General features: G+C 45.8%; 1 protein-coding gene across 3 annotated transcripts in view; it reads left to right on the forward strand.

Moving 5' to 3' along the window:
- The first annotated feature begins 559 nt into the window (after positions 1 to 559).
- The window catches only part of ADRA1A (adrenoceptor alpha 1A), a 108,823-nt gene continuing 88,071 nt past the window's right edge, over positions 560 to 21,311 (forward strand). For all 3 annotated transcript variants that reach the window (XM_030312340.2, XM_030312337.1, XM_032592829.1), the window contains exon 1: positions 560 to 1,989. In XM_030312340.2, coding sequence (XP_030168200.1) covers positions 1,107 to 1,989 — 883 coding nt within the window. In that variant the 5' untranslated portion in view covers positions 560 to 1,106. The remainder of the gene's footprint in view (positions 1,990 to 21,311) is intronic.

Below are 21,311 nucleotides of genomic sequence, written 5' to 3' on the forward strand. Positions count from 1 at the left end.
GTCCCCGGGTCGCAGCGGTTCCCTCTCCCAGGCCGCCCCCTCCAGGTGACTGAGAAGCAACCTGTTTAAATGGCACCCGGGTGGATCCTCCAGTTTCCACCGGCCAGGCTCGGCGCGACACACGTACGCACCAGCCGCAGTCCCGCCTAAGCGAGCTTCGCGGGGTTTAATCTCGCTGTGCGGCCGCGCGTAATTGGCCGCCGCGGCTCGGGGTTTGTTTGCTTCGGCTCCAGGAGCCGGCCAGAGGCCGCGGGGCCGCGCGCCAAGGCAGGTTCCCAGCGGCTCGCGGTCCCCTTCCGCGCCGCCCGTGCTGCAGCAGGGCACGCCGCTCCGGGACCGCAGAGTCGCCGGGGCTCCCAGCCGCCGGGCCCGGTACGGCCTCGCTCCCCAGGGCGCCCGGTATACACCCCGCCTTTCTCTTTGCGCTCTTTCAGGGGAACGCGGGGCCGACGACGCCCCGCAGCCGCCTCGGTCTTGGCCAGCGTTCCGCGTCCACTTCCCCCGGCCTGCGCGCGCAGAAGCTGGATCTAGCACGAGTCCACCGCGCGCCGGTCACACCGTGGGTAACTGCGGGCCGGGAGAAGCGCCCAGATGCCGGCGGTCCCCGCCTTTGAGAGTCGACGGCACACCGGTACTAGATTGTGGGTAGCGGGGAGGCTGGCGCTAGATTGTTGAATTCCCAGTTACGCGCAGAATGCCCAGTCTTCTAAGCAGGACGGATCGGACAGTACGGAGAAGCGGGCTCCTGTAGTTCTGGGATTGCATTTTGCAACGTGTCTCCTCGAGCTTCGCGCCAAGCCTGGGGGAGGGAGGGAGTTGGGGCCGGAAGGCCAGCGCCGCGGGTGGATAGGGTCCGCGGGTAGCCCCGCGTGTGCGTCCCTGGCCATGTCGCCTTTAATGCCCTGCCCTTTTGCGTGGCCTTCTGAGGGTTTCCAGGGCAGGCCGGGGTTGCTTCCCACCCACACGCCCTCTCTCACCCCCAGCTAACCCCAGCGGGCAAGGCTCCCCAGAGCCGAGACCTTTTGACTCTGCTCCCTCGCTCCCGCCTCCGCCCTCGCCCGGGGGTGGCTCCCGAGAGCCGGACCTCGCCGGCCCCGGCTGGGACCATGGTGTTTCTCTCTGGGAATGCCTCCGACAGTTCCAACTGCACCCATCCGCAGGCACCAGTGAACATATCCAAGGCCATTCTGCTCGGGGTGATCTTGGGGGGCCTCATCATTTTCGGTGTGCTGGGCAACATCCTAGTGATCCTCTCCGTGGCCTGCCACCGGCATCTGCACTCGGTCACTCACTACTACATCGTCAACCTGGCGGTGGCCGACCTCCTCCTCACCTCCACGGTGCTGCCCTTCTCTGCCATCTTTGAGATCCTGGGCTACTGGGCCTTTGGCAGGGTTTTCTGCAATATCTGGGCGGCGGTGGACGTCCTGTGCTGCACCGCGTCCATCATGGGACTCTGCATCATCTCCATCGACCGCTACATCGGTGTGAGCTACCCGCTGCGCTACCCCACCATCGTCACCCAGAAGAGGGGTCTCATGGCCCTGCTCTGTGTCTGGGCGCTCTCCCTCGTCATCTCCATCGGGCCTCTGTTTGGCTGGAGGCAGCCGGCCCCTGAAGACGAGACCATCTGCCAGATCACCGAGGAGCCGGGCTACGTGCTCTTCTCGGCCCTGGGCTCCTTCTACGTGCCACTGACCATCATCCTGGTCATGTACTGCCGGGTCTACGTGGTGGCCAAGAGGGAAAGCCGGGGCCTCAAGTCCGGCCTCAAGACTGACAAGTCGGACTCGGAGCAGGTGACGCTCCGCATCCATCGGAAAAATGCCCCGGTAGGAGGCAGCGGGGTGTCCAGCGCCAAGAACAAGACGCACTTCTCCGTGAGGCTCCTCAAATTTTCCCGGGAGAAGAAAGCGGCGAAAACACTGGGCATCGTGGTCGGCTGCTTCGTCCTCTGCTGGCTGCCTTTTTTCCTAGTGATGCCCATTGGTAAGTCTTCAAACGCCCCATCTTTGTATTTAGGGTTCCTCATCCCCTTCCCCTTCTGCTAGACTCAAGGTCAGGGGTGGCAGAAAAAGGATCTGCATTTCAAACAGCAAAGCCAGAGGTGGGGGTGGGGAGGGGAGCAGGTAGGAAATGCTCCCCGGTAGAGAAGTAAATTTCAGTTTCCTTTCCTCTCCAGTCTCATTTACGGTATGTCCTTAGGCACCTTTTCGACTACTGTAAAGCTGCTTCCGACAGATGCAGATTAATTGGTCTCCTTAATAAGAACGCCAGCTTTTCTTAATGCCTGTAAGCATGTGTTTAATTTAAACAGATCCTCTCTTCTTTGGAGTCTCAGAGTCTCCACCACACTCTTAGGCTGTGGGATTCCACTTTCACCTCTGCTGCTCTGAACTGCAAATTCTCTTGGCCTAAAAATAAGCACTGTGCTTATTCTGAACAAATGTGTAATTTTATTATTAGATTAGATTATTCCTAAGGGTTAGTCATAATGGTCTGCTTAGTTCTATATCTGTGTTAATTTTATTTTCTGGACTCGGTATGGAAGAAAGTGTGGTGAGCCCCTGACAAGGAAAAAAAAAGATGATTTTATGTCCAGAAGAATTTAAGCTTTAAAGAATTCAACATCATGTTTCCTATGAGTAAATGCTTTCCCCTGTATTTTAACAGTAAGTAGCAAAAGAGACAGTCCTCTTGTCCAAGAGCGTTCTGGAAGCTGCAGATGACACTGTTTGAAAATAATGCAGTAATGTTACAAATCCAATTTTTGCAAATGCTAAATTAGCTGTTGTCAAAACTAATTAGCTCATCGTAAGTATCAGCAAGCTGATCCACTTGGAATAGTCATCTATCCCCGAAAGGCCTTCGTGAGATCCCGAGATGGTTGTTGGCTATTTTTAGTTTGGGAGCTCAAGTATAGACCCGCACATTGGTTATCCACTAACTGTAACAAACAAACAAAAAAAATATGGTAAAAGTTAATAGAAGTTTGTTTCTGGCACCTTGGAGCCAAATTTAAGTAGCGTGTATTTAAAGCACTTTACTTTGCAACTCCGTGTAATAATAGCTATTAGTTTTGGGGGCCAACTTGGTTTCATTTGTCCAGGCTTTTTATTTCATGCATCCCCTCAACAACTCAGTGAGGTTTGCATTATTATTCTGAAATCACAAGTGTGGGGAAGGTTCCGGAGCTTCTCTAGTACCATAGCCACCGGTCACATGTGGCTATTTAATGCAAGTTAAAGAAAATTAATATTCAGTTCCTCAATCTCACTAGCCAAAGTTCAAGCGCTCAGTAGCCACACCTGGCCAGTGGCTACTGTTTGGGAACCGCAAAGATATAGAACATTTTCATCGCTGCAGAAATTTCTGTCCGACAGGGCTGCTTGAGAGGCCCTTCTGAGTTCACTAGCTGACTTTCCATTGTGCCTACCCATCATTGTTGCTGACTCTGCTCCTAGAAGTACATCACAGCTTTGAATTTATTTCAATAGCACTCTACCTGAGCCCCTGCTTCCCTATCTTTCTGCATCCCATCTCTTACTTCCTTCTGAAGTTTGCGTATTTTTTCATGCATCCATGTACTTATCAAGTGTATACCGAGCACTTGTTCTAGACATAGTTTGAGCAAGGCAGCAGACTCCTTGCCAGTAAAATGTTTGCATTCTTCTGGGGGAGATAGACAAATAAATATGTATTAAGAAGTCACGGGTTGCTAAACACTATAAAAAACTAAGCAGGATCAGAGGATAGAGATTTGTAGGACAACGGGGTGGGTGGTCAGACGAGTCCTCTCTGAAGAGGTGATATTTAAGCAGAGACCTAACTGAAGTGAGAAGCAAACTTTACAAAGTCTGGAAGGACCTTTTGGGCAGAGGAACGGCGAGTACAGAGATGGGAAAGAGCCTGACCTGTTCAAGGCAAAGCAAAGACCACCGCCTGGCTGAACTACAGAGAATGAGTGGGCAGACAAGTCCAGAAACAGGTTGTGGAAATAGACAAGGTCATGTGGGTCTTTTAGGCCCAAGTAGAATTTGCATATTATTCTAATTGTGATGGGAAGCCATCCGATTGGACAGGTGTTAGCAGGGATGTGGCTGGTTTTATATTTTTAAAGGATCACTCGGGTTTCTGGTTGGAGAGTGGGCTGTTTGGGGGGACGACTGTGGAAGCAGGGACCCCGGTTGGGAGGCTGTTAGAGAAGCCAAGGGTGGAAAGACTGAGATGTCTTGCACTTGGGTGAAACAGGTGGAGGTGGTGGGAAGTGATCACATCCGGTACTTATTCCAAATGTGGAGCTGACAAGGTTGGACATAGGGTATGAGAAAAAAGAGAGGAAATAAAGATAACTTCCGGGTCTGGGGCCTAAGCACCAGGGTAAACAGCACATTTTACTCTAGGAAAACCAGAGAATGACTGGATTGTAAGGGGCTGGCAGGGGCGTGAAGTATAAGTGTTTATTTTGTGTAGCCATGTAGCCATGCCATATAGTCACATATCTATTTGACATCTAAGTAGAAATGCCAAGTGGCAGTTAGATACATGAATTTGGAGCTGGGCTACCATATACACTGGGAACACATCCATATATTTAAAGCCATGGAAGTGAAAGGGTCTACAAAGGAGAACATAATACAGAGAAAAGAGAGGTAAGGACTGAGTCTTGGGGCATTCCTGTACTTGAGGGCCAGAGAGAGGAGAACCAATTAGCAGAAGAAGTTGGAAGAGAGTGGCAAGGAAGAGGGAGGAAAACCAAGAGACCGTGTTGACCCCAAAGCCAAATGGAAATGTTTCAAGAAGGCAAGAGTATTCATAATCTATTTACTCTCTTGCCTCACAAGAATATTCAGCTGTGTCACGGGCGACTGCTCGGCCAAGGCAGAGGAGGGCTGGGACTCCACATTGGACTTGGCCATGTGGAGGTCCTTGGTGATATGATGAGGTCCTCTGAGAATAATAGTCTCAGTGGAATGATGGAGAGAAAAGCCTGCCTGTGTGCTTTCTAGAGAGAATGAGAGATGGAGAAGTGGGAGCAGTGAAAAGACACAGCTCCTGGGAAAGGTTTTCCTAGACAGTGGGGCAGAGAAATAGAGTATAGCTGGAAGGATCTAGAGAGAATTTCCAAAGGTGGGAGATAGGATACCATTCTGATGGAATTATGGTATAGGCAAGGGAGGAGGTGGGGTTCAGTGCCCAAGTGAGGGTCGGGAAGTGAGGGTGAAGCCGGGGTCTATAAGCCCAGAGGCAAGCACATACGGAGAGGGAAAGGTAATCCCCTCTTTGGTGTATGTTTATGCCCTCGACAAAATAAGAAGCAAGATCATCAGCTACGAGCGAGAAAGGAATAAGAAATGATTGTTGGTTTGAGGAGCAAAAGAAGATGTGCAATATTCACCTGTGAGGCAAGAGAGTAAATAGATTATGGAAATTTAGTAGAGTCACCAGGAAGTCCTGAGGACATATTTGAGATTTATAGCCAGTCACAAGTTGAAAGTAAGACCAGTCGAGAAGGTTGCGCGTTACTCTCCAACAGCTAAGAGGCTGAGGGTTATGGGTAATGTTGCCAATGACTGTATGTAGGAACCACAGTAAAGACGTGTGTTTGTGCAGGGACATGAACTGGAACAGATTAGGAGTCCTATAGAGTCAGATGTTGGACTAAGCTCAGGTGATGATGGGGGACTGGGGGGTTGGGATTTCTGGTGGTGGCTGAGCTGTCCAGGGAGGTGGGCTGGTTCCTAAGCTCACTCAGAGGAAGGGGGGCTCTGGTCTAACCATGGCCTTCCTCTTGGATCCGCTCTCCTGGGGAGTTAGTAAACATTGAGCTGAAGTATTACAGTGGAGGGGAGTGATGGCAAGACAAGAGCACCCAGAATCACTGGGCTTCCTTTAAATCCTGATAATGGGGTGCCGCGGGAGGGAAATTGAAAACTCCTCTTTGGCAGTCTGACCTGCTGCCCCGTATGGCAGAAGATCCCTAAACCTACCAGATCTGTGGTCCACAGCTTCTTCATGGCACCAAACAAGCAAGAGACTATTTCTTCCAGGTTTATTGACTGTATAATAAGTACCAGGCACTGAGTTAGAAAAAGATGCATAAAGCACATTCCCTGCCTTCAGGGGCATCACAATCTAGTTAAGAAAACAAATTAGGAGCAATTATCACAAGCGTAGGAGGTGGTATTGGAAGTGCTAAGGGAACACCTGGGTGACTCAGTTGATTCAGCGTCTGACTCTGGATTTTGGCTGACGTTATGATCTCACAGTTCATGAGAGTGAGCCCCACGTCGGGCTCCATGATGGGTGTGGATGGAGCCTGCTTAACATTCTCTCCCTCTGCTCTCCCCCCTGCCCCCTACCTCCCTCTTTCTCTCTCTCAAAATAAAAATTAAAAAATAAAAATAAAAATAGAAGTGCTAAGGACTGTAACAGTTAACGGTGCCTGGAGGTCACTGTGGAAGCTTCTAGAAGTATCATTGCTGACTTGAAGCCTGCCCTACTTCCACTGGGCCATCAGCGAGGTATTATTTGTCTTTAGTAACTGTCTTGAGTACATTTTTCCTGCAAAGTGTGGACAGAAGAATACACATGCCACTATATTCTCATACACAATGGACACAAGCTCTTAAGTATGACAAGTATGACAGAGAATAGCGGGAGTAGAAACTAAGCCAGGCAGGGATGCACGTGGTATAGCAAGCTGAGAAGCCAAGTGCCCACATGTGTGGGAACCAGCCCGGGATAGCCAGGTGAGTGAGCGCTCTCTATCGCTGAAGGTCACTCCTCTACATTGTGACAATGGCTCCTCACAGACTCGGCGCTTTGCTCTTCCCCTGCTCCTCCCCTCGAGGCTGGGTGGATTTGCTGGACTGAATAGTGTGACTGCAGGTATGAATCTGACCTGCCCACTTCCAAGTCTACATCTTGCTGGTTTCGTTTTCTTTTTGCATCCTAAATGTCTGGTTGGAACTCGGAACCCCTTGTGGGGAGGGGTGTCACATGTGAGGATGATGTTATCAGCCATGGACACCTTGGAGTAAATGTTTTTAAAAGCCAGGTTTTGATCATGGAGATGACTAGGGAGAAGATGAAGGTGTCAGCCTTCTGTGATAGAAGGAAGGGTAAAAAATGTGCCTCAGGGGGGCGCTCCAGCGCCTAAAGCATGTACATCATCTTTGCCTATTTCATCTTTTTGCCTAGAACCCGCTAGTCCCAGAGTCAGTGCGCAGGCAGCGGGGGGGGGGGGGGGGGGGGAGCCATGGCCTGAGATTTAAAGCTAGGCTTGCTTCTTCATAAAATAGGAGATGTTATACAGGTCAACTGCCTAGCACAGTGCTGTGATGGCCACAAATGTGAATTTTATCAGAATGTATGTGACTTGCAGACCATTACTGACATACAAGGACGTTGCTGTGAGGGCTAGATCCCCTTGGAGGGCCGAGAAAGAGAGAGCATTGGAAAGAAAGGGATAAGGGGGCAATATTTACTGACTGCATAATTGTGTGTCTGAACCTTGGACAGGTTATCTGATTGAAATGCAAAACAGGCATTATTTTTTTTTTTCAACGTTTTTTATTTATTTTTGGGACAGAGAGAGACAGAGCATGAACGGGGGAGGGGCAGAGAGAGAGGGAGACACAGAATGGGAAACAGGCTCCAGGCTCCGAGCCATCAGCCCAGAGCCTGACGCGGGGCTCGAACTCACGGACCGCGAGATCGTGACCTGGCTGAAGTCGGACGCTTAACCGACTGCGCCACCCAGGCGCCCCAAAACAGGCGTTATTATTATTGGACGTAGGCATTGCTGTTATCTCTGAGCCAAAGGAGGCAGTGTGGGGCTGAGCTGTGGCTCACGTAAACATAGAATATTTGATAATTAATGTTAAAATTAAAAAGATAACAGGGCACGCGGTAGTGAGGAGGGAGAATGTGGTTTCTTTTTTTGTTTTGTTTTGTTTTTTTCAGTTCATTTATTTATTTTGAGAGGAACGGAGACAGTGGGAGTAGGGGAGGGACAGAGAGAGAGGGAGGGAGAGAGAGAGAGAATCCCCAAGCAGGCTCCAAGCTGCCAGCACAGAGCCCGACCCGGGGCTCGAACTCACAAAACCATGAGATCATGACCTGAACTGAAACCAAGAGTCGGACGCTTAACCGACTGAGCCACCCAGGCGCCCCAGCATGTGTTTTAAGATGGGATGTTAGGGGCGCCTGGGTGACGCAGTCGGTTAAGCGTCCGACTTCAGCCAGGTCACGATCTCACGGTCCGTGAGTTCGAGCCCCGCGTCAGGCTCTGGGCTGATGGCTCAGAGCCTGGAGCCTGTTTCCCATTCTGTGTCTCCCTCTCTCTCTGCCCCTCCCCCGTTCATGCTCTGTTTCTCTCTGTCCCAAAAATAAATAAACGTTGAAAAAAAAATAAAAAATAAATAAAATAAAATAAAAAAAATAAAAAAAAAAAAAAGATGGGATGTTAGAGGGAAGGCAAAGCTGACAAGGGGCGAATCAGCGGGAAGCAGTGAGGCAAAGGATTCATTCATTCAGCAAATTTCATTGAGCATCTCCTATGTCCCAGGCAGCTAGAGAATCATTGGAGCTAAAGACAAGAAAAAAAAAAAATCCCACCCCTAATGGAGCCGGAAATCTGTGCAATTAAATACATAGCAGACTTTCAGCTGGTGATATGTGACACATAGCAGGGAAAAAGGACAAGTGTGTGTAATGTATAAATGACATACAGTGGCTCTGACTCTTATGGATGCCCAAGATGACCAGACCCTATGTGGCTCGGCTGCAGGCACAGAGGGATCAGGCCCCTGACTCTTACGGAGAAGGTTGACCTCTTAGAGATGTGATGTGAAGACGATCTCAGAACCGGTACGATTTTAAGACGTGAGGCCGGTTTCTGTTACTTCTGCTGTACCACGCGCCATCCCGAAACTTCGTGGCCTAAGGCAGCAACTCTTTTACGGTTCGTGGATTCTGTGGGTCAGGGATGAGTCAAGGCCAGTACGTGTGACTGTTGGGGCTGGCTCTCAGAATTGGCAGCCTGTCTTCCTCCAGGGGTATAGACCATCTTTCTTACAACGTGGCCGTTGTCTGCAAGCGGGCCGGGGCAGAGGCGGCCAGGCCTTTGAAGAGCTAGGCCCAGACTTGGCCCGTGTCACTGCTGTCTCATTCTGCAGTGAAAGCAAGGCACAAGGCCAGCATGGGTGCAAGGGACAAGGACACGGATTTCTGTCCTGATGGGCAAGTGGCAGACGCCCGGAGGGCGGGAGGGTGATTCTGACCATCTTGTGGCTTGTCTGCCACACAAGCATATCAAATTGCATTTCTCTTTCACCTGCTAGTTATTTATGGAGAGCTTCCTACACGCTGGCCTTTAGGTAATGCACCAGGTAAAACCAGTCTGGGTCCTTGCCTTCCTGCAGGCTTCTAATCTCTTTGGAGAGTTAGATATTAATCAGATAATGTCTGATTAAAAAATCCAGACTACGTACAATGAAGAGGGTGTGGGTGGTGCCTTGAGAACATGCACTGTGGAGGTGAGTGGCCCGGGGCAGGGAGTGCAGAAAAGTCTTGCTGCAAAGGAGGGCTTGACCTTTGAGCCAGGATGTGCAGAATGGGGAGATGTTCAGTGGCCAAAAGGGTGAGGGGGGCAACAGAATGGGCAAGGACTCTGACAAGGTTGGCCTGATGTCCAAGAGGATTTTCCAGATGGCTAGTGTAGCCAGAACTGAGAGGCTGTGAGATAACTGGTAACAAATGAAACTGGAGAAAGAGGGCCAGACTAAGTAGGCTTTTAGAGCTATTTTATGAGTGGTTGAGCAGGAACAAGCCTGTATTTCAAACTATCAAAGGCTTAGTGGAAGGAAGACTGTGGACAGACCAACGGGAGACCTTTACACAGGACAGGCGAAAGATGCACCATTCTTCTCACGGTTGCAAATACTTCCGTGAGCTGCTGCGTAGTTCTGGAATGCCTCTTTGTCATTGCCTCCAGGGCAGATTTACGAGAAAACCTTTCTCTGATCACAAATAGTCTAACCAGACTTGGCTTTAAATTAATTCTGGCTCTTTCCACAAGACGAAACTGTCAATGAAGATTTACCGTCATATTCAAAAGAATGTGCTGCAGGCTCAGAAAACATCTAAAATGAGTTCCAACAATGCTTTGAACGAGAACCGACTCTTTCCAACCGGGCTACAGACAGGCAAGCCATTACTTTGAAGCAGGCTACACTTAAGGGACTAAGGCATTGCTGTGCTTTGTGGCCTCACGGTTTCAGGTTCGGATGTGAGGACCTGTTTCTAAGGCATTTTCCTTGTCTAGCAGGTTCGCTGTATTTTAACACTGCCAGTTGGTTGGCCAGCTGGACGTTTTCAGAGCGGCTTCTCCTTTTTAAACCAAGTGTTTCTTTACTACTTGAAAAAGTCCCCCCCATGGCGCCTGGGTGGCGCAGTCGGTTGGGCGTCCGACTTCAGCCAGGTCACGATCTCGCGGTCCGGGAGTTCGAGCCCTGCGTCGGGCTCTGGGCTGATGGCTCAGAGCCTGGAGCCTGTTTCCGATTCTGTGTCTCCCTCTCTCTCTGCCCCTCCCCCGTTCATGCTCTGTCTCTCTCTGTCCCAAAAATAAATAAACGTTGAAAAAAAAAATAAAAAAAAAAAAAAGAAAAGAAAAAGTCCCCCCTGTTTTCTTATTAGTTATTTGTATTTCGACTCTTGTAATGTGAAATTGCTTGTCTGTGCTTTGGGGCCACTTTTTATAATTCCATTCCTTTTTATTTCTTTTCTATTTGTAAGCTCTTTTTATACATTGAGGACATTAATCACTTATCTGTGGTATATACCCGGTTGCCAGTTTTTTTCTCATGCCATGATCAGATAGTGCTGAGAAAATGTAGCTTCTTTATCTTCCAAAAACCGATGCGATCTTTTTCATGAACTTCCTCAGAAACACACACACACACACACACACACACACACACGCACGCACACACACACAATTTTAGTCAAATCCGATAAGCTCAGCCTGATCCGATCGTTTAAGCAATGTCTTTATATATTCAGTTTCTGTTGAATAACACAAGCCTTTCAGATTTGCCTTCAACTTGATCAGGTCCAGGGGCTCACACGATTTCGTGGGTATGTAGATAGGAAATTAGGGTGCTTGGCTGACCCTTAAGTGTGATTTTTAGTATCCTGCACTGGGGAGGTTGGTGTAGTCTAGGGACTTACCACCAGCCCCCAGCCCATGCTCTTGTGCCCTGATGAATCTGAGGCTGGTCGTGGTGGCCCATTACTCCACCTGATGACCCAGCCCCACGGAGTCCTCCCTGGGACCTCAGACTCTCAAGGTTTGGCCTGTGACTCCATTCATTCCTGGCTGGGGAGATATCTGCTCTGTTGCCATTGGCCAGAGAGTCACTTTGTCCCGACTGCCCCCCCTTGATCACCTCTTGCTCCTAAAATCCTCAACACTGTTTCACCCCTGTCTCAAGGCATGGAGAGTCCCGTGGGTGCCTTCCACACCACGCCACAGGCGCGTTGACTGGGCTTGCTCTCTGCTCAAACATGCTGGCTGTGACTTTCATAGGTACGGCCTGTCACGTGCCATCTCCCAGATGCCCAGAATGGACAGTGGGAAAAACCACCTTCACTCCCACCTTTTTCTTAAATGCCCAAGGTCCTTGTTGAGAGGGGAGCTCAGAGCAGACATCCGACTGCCTCTTCCCACTACTTCCTTCCCCGTTTCCCCACACAGTCCACCCATAGAGGGTAGATGGGGAAGACCTTCCCTTTCTTTTTCTGGCTAAATGGGACGCTCCTCTGAATCATGTCCTCCTTTCCAGGGTGGCATCCACCATCTGTGGAATAGCAATGGCAAATGGATTGCAGACAGAAAGACAGAGAGGTTTACTAAAATGAGAATAAAGATGAGGAGTATTTAATGGTATTATAATTCTTGTACGTACATTAGCAACTATGTTGCCCATGGGGTTTCTCACATTTTATGGTTTTTGTGGGTTTTGCAAATACATGGACGTTTAAAATTTTTATGTAGTCACCTATTTTAATCTGTTCCTTCATGAATTGTGCCTTCTCGGGGATGCTTGGAGAGATGCTTCCCCGATGCCAGTCAGATAACCTCTATTTTCTCCTAGTTCTTTTAGGGCATCATTTGTAACCCATCTGAAATTTATTTTTGCACTTTGGTAGGTGATGTCTAACTGTATCGATTTCGAAATGGTTATCCAGGTATTCTTGAGAGATTTAGTGAATAATCTACCCTTTCCTGTCTTATTTGGAAAGCCACCTTTGTGATATTAGAAAGAATCTTGGGACTCCTTCTGTTCCATTTACCTGTCTCTCCGCTCTAGCATTGGTGCCCCATGATTTTTTTTTTCATTTAAAATCGTTTATTCCCTTTTCATTGTAGTATTATAGTTGACATACACCATTATGTGAGCTTCAGGTATACATCACAGTGATTGGAAAGTTCTATACATTATTTTAACTCTTGTGGTTTCATAATACATTTTAATAGTTTTTGGTTTAAGGCCCCTGGAAGAATATTCTCTTTCAAAACTATCTCGTCCATCCTTGCACGTTTATTCTTCCAGAAGAACCCTGGACTCATTTTGCCAAGTGACACCCTGTCACTCACTGGCCCCCACCACACACGAATCCTGTCACGGGTCGATCATGATTGATTAGGATGTATAGATTAATTTGAAAAGTGACATCTTTATCATGCCAAGACCTCCTGTTGAGAAATATGACATGTCACTCCATTTATTTCCCAAATGACTTTTGAACGATTGTTTACATTGTACTTTTCATCGCACTTGCTAACATGTCCTGGAAAAGTGATTATTGTAGGGGATTTGGGAAAGGCTGCTTCAGTGTTTCGACACTAGATATGGCACCCATTGTTGGTTTTAGATCAACGTATTTCCTCATACCAAGGCAGTACCTTTCTGTAGTTTATAGAAAAATCTTACCAAAACTGAATTTTTAATTTTATCAAATGCTCCTTTTTTGATACGCATCAGTATCAGCTTTTATCACTGACACTGATCTGATAAATTTTATTTCACAGTATTAACCTATCCATGTATTCTTGGATTAAATTCTATCTGATCAGTGGCATTATTCTTTTTGATGCTACTGAAATATACTGAATATTTTGTTTCTGGATTGCATCTATATTTCTATGTGAAGTGACTGTATTGTTTTATTTTAGTATGCTGTTTTGGTCACATTTTGGTATCAAGTTTATGTTAACATCATAAAGCCAACTGTGACACTTTTCTTTTTTTTTTTCTACCCTCCATAACAGTTTAAATAGCATAAGAATTATGTGTTCTTTCAAGGTTTGAAAGAACTTGCCCATAAAACATTTGGGCACAGCTCCTTTTATGGATGCAATTCTTGGAGACTAGTTTCTATTTCTTCCATGGATAGTGGTCTATTTTGATTGTCAGATTTGATAATCTTTGTTTTCTTATTTTCCATTTTCCTTCTCATTGAGGCTTAACATTTTTACAATAGAATTCTCCAGGAAATTCTTTAATTTTTCATTTATATTCTATTTTTCTCATTTCCCAATCCTGTGGTTATGTTTTCTCTCTCTCTCTCTCTCTCTCTCTCTCTCTCTGTCTCTCTCTCTGTCTGTCTCTCTCTTTTTGTCTTCACCAAGATAGCCCTGGAAGATTGTCTATTTTACTAGATTTTTCTAGGAACCCATGACCTGGATTTATTAATCATTTTAATCTGTTTTCTGGCGCAATAATTTAATCTGTAGAAATTTCTTTCTTATACTTTTTCTCATTATATTTTGCCCTTTTGTATAACTTTGTGCAGAATGTTTGCTTCATGTACTTTAATTCTTTCTTGCCTAAGATTCAGACAGTCAAAGCTGTACCTTTTCCTTTAGGCAAGCTTAAGCTCCTTGCCCTATGTTTTGCTAGGCCGGGCTCTCATTGGGTTGTTCCGTCTTTCCACTGTCAATGTCTCCTTTGTCCTATGTAGAAAGAAGAGGATTCGTCGTGGCCTTCTTGTTGTTTGTTAATTTACAAATAACTGGTGTTCTGAATCCTCCACTTTTGAAAATCAGTTTCAGATTTACTGCATTGTGGTCAGAAAATGTGAACTAAATAATTTCGAGCTTATGGAATTTATGGAGGTTTTCTTTATGACTTAATATATGATCAATAATTAGCAGAGTTAATAGATTTCATATTTAATAAGCATATGTTAACTAAACTTTAATAGTGGTGTTTTTAAGAACTTCTATTCTCTATCTTTACTCATCATCTACTTCATTTGTCAAATATTGAGGGAGGTATGGTTAAATTCTCACTGCTACTGGGAAGAAGTCTTCCAATTATTCTTCTATTTTTAACAGGTTTGCTTTATGTATGTTGATGTAGTTGCTTGATACCTAAAAGACTGGGTCAATAATATCTCCATTAAATATAGACTTTTTATCCTATTTATTTTTCCTTGATATGTACATATAAAAAATTAATACTGTAATCTTTAATATGTTTCTGTTTGCATTTGCCAACATACCTTTGCCTGCCTTTTTATGTATCAGGTTGTGTATCTTGCATCACATAAATTTTTTATGGTCTATGTGTCTGTCTAGTCTGTGTATTTGTCTCCTGGTAAGGATTTAACTAATTTCCAGCGATTGTAACAGATACATTTGCTTTGATGTTTGTCCTCTTGCTTTATACTTTCTTCCTTTTTTTTGTTTTCTGTCTCTTGCAAATTGAACCATTTTCTTCCCCTTTGCCTTTTAATTCTGCAATGTTTTGGAAACGTTTTGTCTCCTATTTTTAGTTCTATGAGAAGTTATCTTAGAGCTTTTCAGAAGCATTTTTTTTTAAACCTTCAGTTGTGTCTTACCACAACTTATGTCAGTCACCTTTGCCCACATAAGGAAAGAAGTTTAGCACACTTTGATTTTCCTTTCTTCCTGAAATTCACATCGTTGGGTTAATATTTGTACTTTAGATTTAGAGTATTGCCATTAAATGATTGTATTACCTACGTTGCTTTTTGTCTCTTTCTATAATTTAGTTTAGTAATACTAATTCGCCCTTTTATACTGTGATTTCCTCACTCATGGGCTCTGGATTTTGCTTTGTCTATCATGTAGAACAGAGACCAGCCAACTATGGCCTGTTTTTGTAAATAAAGTTTTATTGGAACACGTCCATGCCCACTGGCTTCCACACCATCCATGTCTGCTTCCATACTAGAGCGGCGGACTTGAGTTGCTTCAGAGGCTGCATGGCTCACAAGGTTTAAAGTATTTACTTTGCTACTATAGCAGAGTATAAGACCGAATAAAATTTTATCAGTGAAAACATAGGCAAAACATATTTTCTAAGCTCTTTCTTACATGCCGGAGCCTAAACACATGCACGGCAACTGTTTGGAGTATAGAACTTGAGTTATGTTTTTTTTTCTTTTTTTTTTTTTAAGTATTTGTTTCTTTTGAGAGAGAGACAGAACACACAAGTGGGGGGGGGGAGGGGTGGAGGGACAGAGAGAATCCCAAGCAGGCTCCGCACCACCAGCGCAGGGCCTGACTTGGGGCTCAAACCCACAAACCGTGAGGTCATGACCTGAACTGAAATCAAGAGTTGGCTGCTTAACCGACTGAGCCACCCAGCTGTCCGTATATATTTTTTTAATCTGAAAATACTGTTGTTACTCCTTTGTCTCTTGGTATTTTGTGCTTTATAAACGACTTAACGTCAGCCTATTGGTTTTTTTTTTTTTTTTTTGGCAAGTATTCTCTTTGGATATGTATATATTTTCTAGCTTTCCATTTTACTGGCACACTCTTCTCTTGTCACTCTTAACTACACTCACTCTACAAACCCCTTACGTCCCCTTTCAATGCAATTTAGAGATTTTCTTCCGGATTACCGTCGTTAAGGTGGACCGTCCCTCTGACTTCTCAGACCCATCTCATCTACAGAACAGCTGAAGCCTTTCACGTGAGCAGTAATCCTTTTTTTGTGCAACCTTCATTAAGGATGAACTGGTCAGGAAACAGGAAATGGGCTCTAGTTGGACCTGGGTGGGTCCCTGGGCAAATCTTTCAGACCCAGATCAAGGGGAGAAGGAAACGAATGATCTTTGCAGTAGTTTAGGCTGGCTAAGGTACAGACCTGTGTATCCATAGGGAGCAGAGAAGGAGATAGAAGGAAAAGGTTTCAGTTTTACAGAGCAGGGTTTCTTTGTCCTGTTTGCTTGGCACAGGGGGTGTGGTGGCCTGTCCTCCGGGTGGCATGACTGGCCCCCTGGGATCCCCATCCAGGAGAGCCTCCCCTTACGTGTCTGCTGACCTTGCCTGGGAAAAGTGAGGGGCCTCCGGCCCCCTGTGAACCTCAGCATTCATACTCTTCTCAGACACATGAGTACAATTGAGATTTGTCTTTGAACCCCCCCCCCCCCCCCGGTCTACCTGTGTCTCCAGCATCCGTTATTCAAAGCCCCTGGGGGTATCACTGAGCAGCCTCTGGGAAACCTCTTACCTTTACCTTCTTTTCTGGAGATTAACTGAGGACTTATCTGTCCTTCATTGAAGCTGCTCATGACCAACCAACCTGTAATTGCCAGAAATTTCTCAGAGGTTCTGGCTCACGGATATTGCCCTTCCTTAGTGTCTTTCGGCGGTGATAAATCACCGTAAAATATCAACTGTGTGCATTCTTTTAGATTTACTAAGAACTTAGAAAGGGGATGAGGAAGTTCAGCTTAACCTTGACGTCACCACCTAGGCTCAGGTACCTCTTCCATTGATATCAGCGTGTGAAGCAGAAATTAGACCGACCCCGTGTGTGGCCATTTCCTTTGGCACCGTGGAAGCTTGTGGTTCCAGACGGGGCAGTTAGAGGAAGATACCCATGGGGTCAGACAGTGGCAGAGTCCTTGGATAGTCCAGAAGGCCAAGCCTTCTCTCGTGACCCTGACCCATATGGGGTTTAAAAAGAATCATGTGAAGAGTTAACATGTCTCTTCCTAGGAAAAAGAAATAAAGTAGTTCACATATCTGATGGGATAGATAGTTCTCTTAGTCACTTCTGGCTGCTGTAACAGACTGGGTGTCTTGAACAACAGACATTTATTTCTTACAATTTTAGAAGCTGGGAAGTTCAAGATCAGGGTGCAGCACGGTCAGGGGCTTGGCTCTCCTCCTGGTTCACAGACAGCTGGTGTCTTGGGGTGTCCTCATGTGGCAGAGAAAAGACGAGCTTTGTCTGCTCACAAGGGCACTAATCCCATCATGGGGTCCCCACCCTCATGGCCTCATCTAACTCGAATCACCTCCCAAAGGCCCCACCTCCAAATACTGTCCCGTTGGGGTGAGGGCTTCCACATGTGAATTTGGAGGGGGACGCAAATATTCAGTCCATAGCAATGGTGCTCCTGTGCCACTTTACTGCCTCAATTTTAATTCCCAGAACAAGCCCAGAACCCAACAAGAAGTTGGGTGCTCATGCAGAGAAGCAGAAACAGGCACAACAGAAGTGAAGTGACATCTTGCTGGAGCTGCTTGGCCGGCTTCCCTGGAAGAGAGGAGAGTGGTCCAGCCAGGAGTTAAAAGCCTGGGTTTTGTTTCCTCATCTGTAGTAAAATGGGCTTGTGCGGGGCCAGTGGCTTTCAAACTTGTGAGCTTCAGAACTCCTTGTGTTCGCATGAATTCAAATGAAACTCCAGCTTCAAATGGAATACTCAGAAGTCCAAGATATGAAACAGATAGGGGACTGGCGTCCTGGACCCGTAGCCTCGCCTCCCCGGCAATGGCCGCTAAGGGGGGTCTGGGGCACAGGTTGCTGTCTGTGCCAAGGGTATCGGATTCCAGATTCAGTAAAGGGTATCAGAAGAGGTTCTGGAAGGAGTTAGGTTTGCATTTTCAAAAGGGAAGGAGGGATAGTTGACAAAAGGCACATCAGCTGTCATTATTCTGGAATGCTGGCAGACCCATAGCCTTTGCCCAAAAAGGGTTTGAAAAGGGAATGTTGAACACTAACTTTTTCTTTCTTCTGTGTGTGTGTGTGTGTGTGTGCGCGCGCGCGAGTGTGCTATCCACATTTAGCTTATTGCCAGGGCGTGTGGTTGCCCGCGAGAAACCTGCTGCTTGTGAGTTGATCACGTAGTTGATCCCTTATAATGAGAAATGTTTTTTTTTTTTTTTGAAACTTACTTGCAGTCAACAACTGTGTTGTTTTTCAACGTGATTTCACTCTCCTTAGGAAATAACTAAAGGACAGTCGCAGAAGTGGATTCTTTCAGAGGAGACTCTGGGAAAAGGTGAAATCCCAGAAAAAGAAACTGTCCTGCGGAAGTCATAACTGGTAGTTCTCAACAAGGGGCAATTTTGCTCCCCGGGGACATCTGGCCACATGGCATTTTTGGTTGTCACAGTGTCCCAGTTGGGGTGGGAGGTGCTCTTGGCATCTAGTGGGTAGAGGCCAGGCATACTGCTAAACCTGCCACAGTGCCCAGTTCAGCCCCACCACAAAGCGGTGACCAGCCCTGAATGACGATAGTGCCAGGACCGATAAACCCTGGTTTATAGGACAGGAATTCCTAAGATCTATCAAAATCTTTAGAAACACGTTTAATTATAGTCAATAATTTTGATTCTTTTTACTGTGTTCCAACATCTTGGCCAGTCATTCCAAAAAAACGAAGGTTTCCAGATGCCTTAGGGTCCCTAAAAAGCTACTAGTTGTCTACCCACTGTTGTGTTTTGGTAAAATTTACATAACATAAAACTCATCGTGTCAATCATTTTAAAGGGTATAATCCAGTAACATTCAGTACAATGACAATGATCTGCAGCTGTCACCACTATCTAACTTCTAAAACATGTCCACCCCCAAATGAAATCCTGTACCTGTTAGCAGTCACTCCTCATTTCCCCTCTGACAACCGTCAATCTGATTTCCTCTGTCTGGGTTTGCCTAATCTCAAAAGTGCAAATAATTCTAGAAACATATAACATGTTACCTTTTTGTCTGACTTCTTTCACCGAGTGGAATAGTTTCAAGCTTCACCCGTATTGTGACACATATCAGTCCTTCATTCCTTTGCGTGATTGGATAATATTTCATTGTTTGGATACCATATTTTATTCATTGCTTCATCAGCTGATAGACATATGAGTTGTATCTACCTTTTGGCTCTGGTGAATAGTGCTGCCATGAATATTCATGCAAAAGTTTTTGCTTGAATACCTGTTTTCAATTCGTTTCGGTCCATACCTAAGAGTGGAATTGCTGGGTCATATGGTACTTCTATGTTTAACTTATCGGAGAACCAAAAAGCTGTTTTCCCCAGTGCCTGCCCCATTTTATATACCTCCCCGCACTGTTTGAGGGTTCCAGTTTCCTCACATCCTCACCAGCACTTATTTTCCTTTCCTTCCTTTCAATTACAGCCACCCCAGTGGATGTCAAGTAGTATCTCCTTGTGGTCTTACTTTGCATTTGCCTCGTGACTAATGATGATGTTGAACATCTTGTCAGGTACCTGATGGCCATTTGCATATATTCTTTGGAGCAATTTCTGTTCAAGTCCTTTGTCCATTTCTAAATTAAGTTTTTTGTCTTTTTGTTGTTGAATTGTAGGTGTTCTTTATATATTTGTGATACTAGACCCTTATCAGATATAGGATGTGCAAACATTTTCTCACATTCTGTCTATGGATTGTCCTTAACTCTTTTGAGAGTGTCCTTTAATGGACACATGTCTTCATTTTTATGGAGTCCAATCTTTCTACTTTTTCTTTTTTGTTGCTTATGTTTTTGGTGTCATTTCTAAGAAAACATTGCCTAATCCAAGGTCACAGACTTATCACTCTGCTTTCTTCTTTTTTTTTTAAATTTTTTTTAATGTTTATTTATTTTTGAGACAGAGAGAGACAGAGCATGAATGGGGGAGGGTCAGAGAGAGAGGGAGACACAGAATCGGAAGCAGGCTCCAGGCTCTGAGCTGTCAGCACAGAGCCCGACGCGGGGCTCGAACTCACGGACCATGAGATCATGACCTGAGCCGAAGTCAGACGCTTAACCGACTGAGCCACCCAGGCGCCCCTCACTCTGCTTTCTTCTAAGAGCTTTATCATTTTAGCTCTTACAGTTAGGCCTTGGATCCATTTTGAGTTAATTTTTATATTTTGTGTGAGGTAAGGTTCCAAGTTCATTCTTGTGCATGTGGAAATGTAGCTGCCCAGGCACCACTTATTGAAGAAACTATTCTTTCCCCCACACCCTTGCCAAAATTCAGTTAATGATTGATAACTTGATTCCTTTATGGATTCTCAATTCTCTTCCATATTCCAGGTATCTATTATTCTCATGTCAGTACCAGGCTGTTTTGCTTACTGTAGCTTTGTAGTAAGTTTTGAAATTGCTACTCACTAGTTTTTACATTTCGTAAAGCTTAACGGAATCTTTCAAAAAGACTACCTCTTTTTTAGAAAACTACATAGAGTAGTATAAACACAATTCTTTTGGAATTCCTAAGTCCAAAAACTCTGAAGATAAAGAGTTCGACGTTACTAATTTAGGGCCAAAAACCTAGCCTGATCAGAACTCATTTGGCAGAGAGCCCAATCTGGACTCACATGGTTCTACAGATTTTATGAGATCTGTGAAAATCTAGATTTCAGAGTACGGAATAGGTTTTATAGATTTTATATTCGCGCTAATGCTGCGAATGCTAATGGGCTGCTACCCCATTGTGCACGTACAGTGTATAGAAAAATATGAGAAACAAATAGTCATGTGTTTCATGTAACTAACATCTACAGCACAGTTGATCTGTGTTGGTCAACACGTAGGCCCTTCGTCTACTGTATATCATTTAAAATTTTTCAGAGCATAGGTTCTGTGGGGAAACATAGCAAAGTGACCTTCGGCAGTAAAAAGTTGGGAGGGATTTTCCTGAGCCCCTTTTTATTATCAGGAGAAACTGAAAGGGGAATCGCTACCCCGAATTCAAGGTCCTGCTTAGCTTCTGTGGCTGATAAGCCAAAGAGTGTTTTTCCTCCTGCTGTTGGGTAGCCACTGTCCTTTCTGGCCTCTGTATGAGGACTGCTTTTTTCCCTTCACGGTTTTGTTCCGCCTCGTCACTCCCGAGAGGAAGCAGACCTGCTCAGATTCCTCTCACCTCCGTGTGGCCCTGTGCCGCCGTCGTGGGCTGTATGTGATTTCCAGATGCTCCTTCTCCTTCAGATTAGTTGACACAGACCAACTCCACTTTAAGGAGTTCTTTTGGTT

Source organism: Lynx canadensis, chromosome B1 (assembly GCF_007474595.2).
Source record: "Lynx canadensis isolate LIC74 chromosome B1, mLynCan4.pri.v2, whole genome shotgun sequence".
Lineage (NCBI taxonomy): Eukaryota > Metazoa > Chordata > Mammalia > Carnivora > Felidae > Lynx > Lynx canadensis.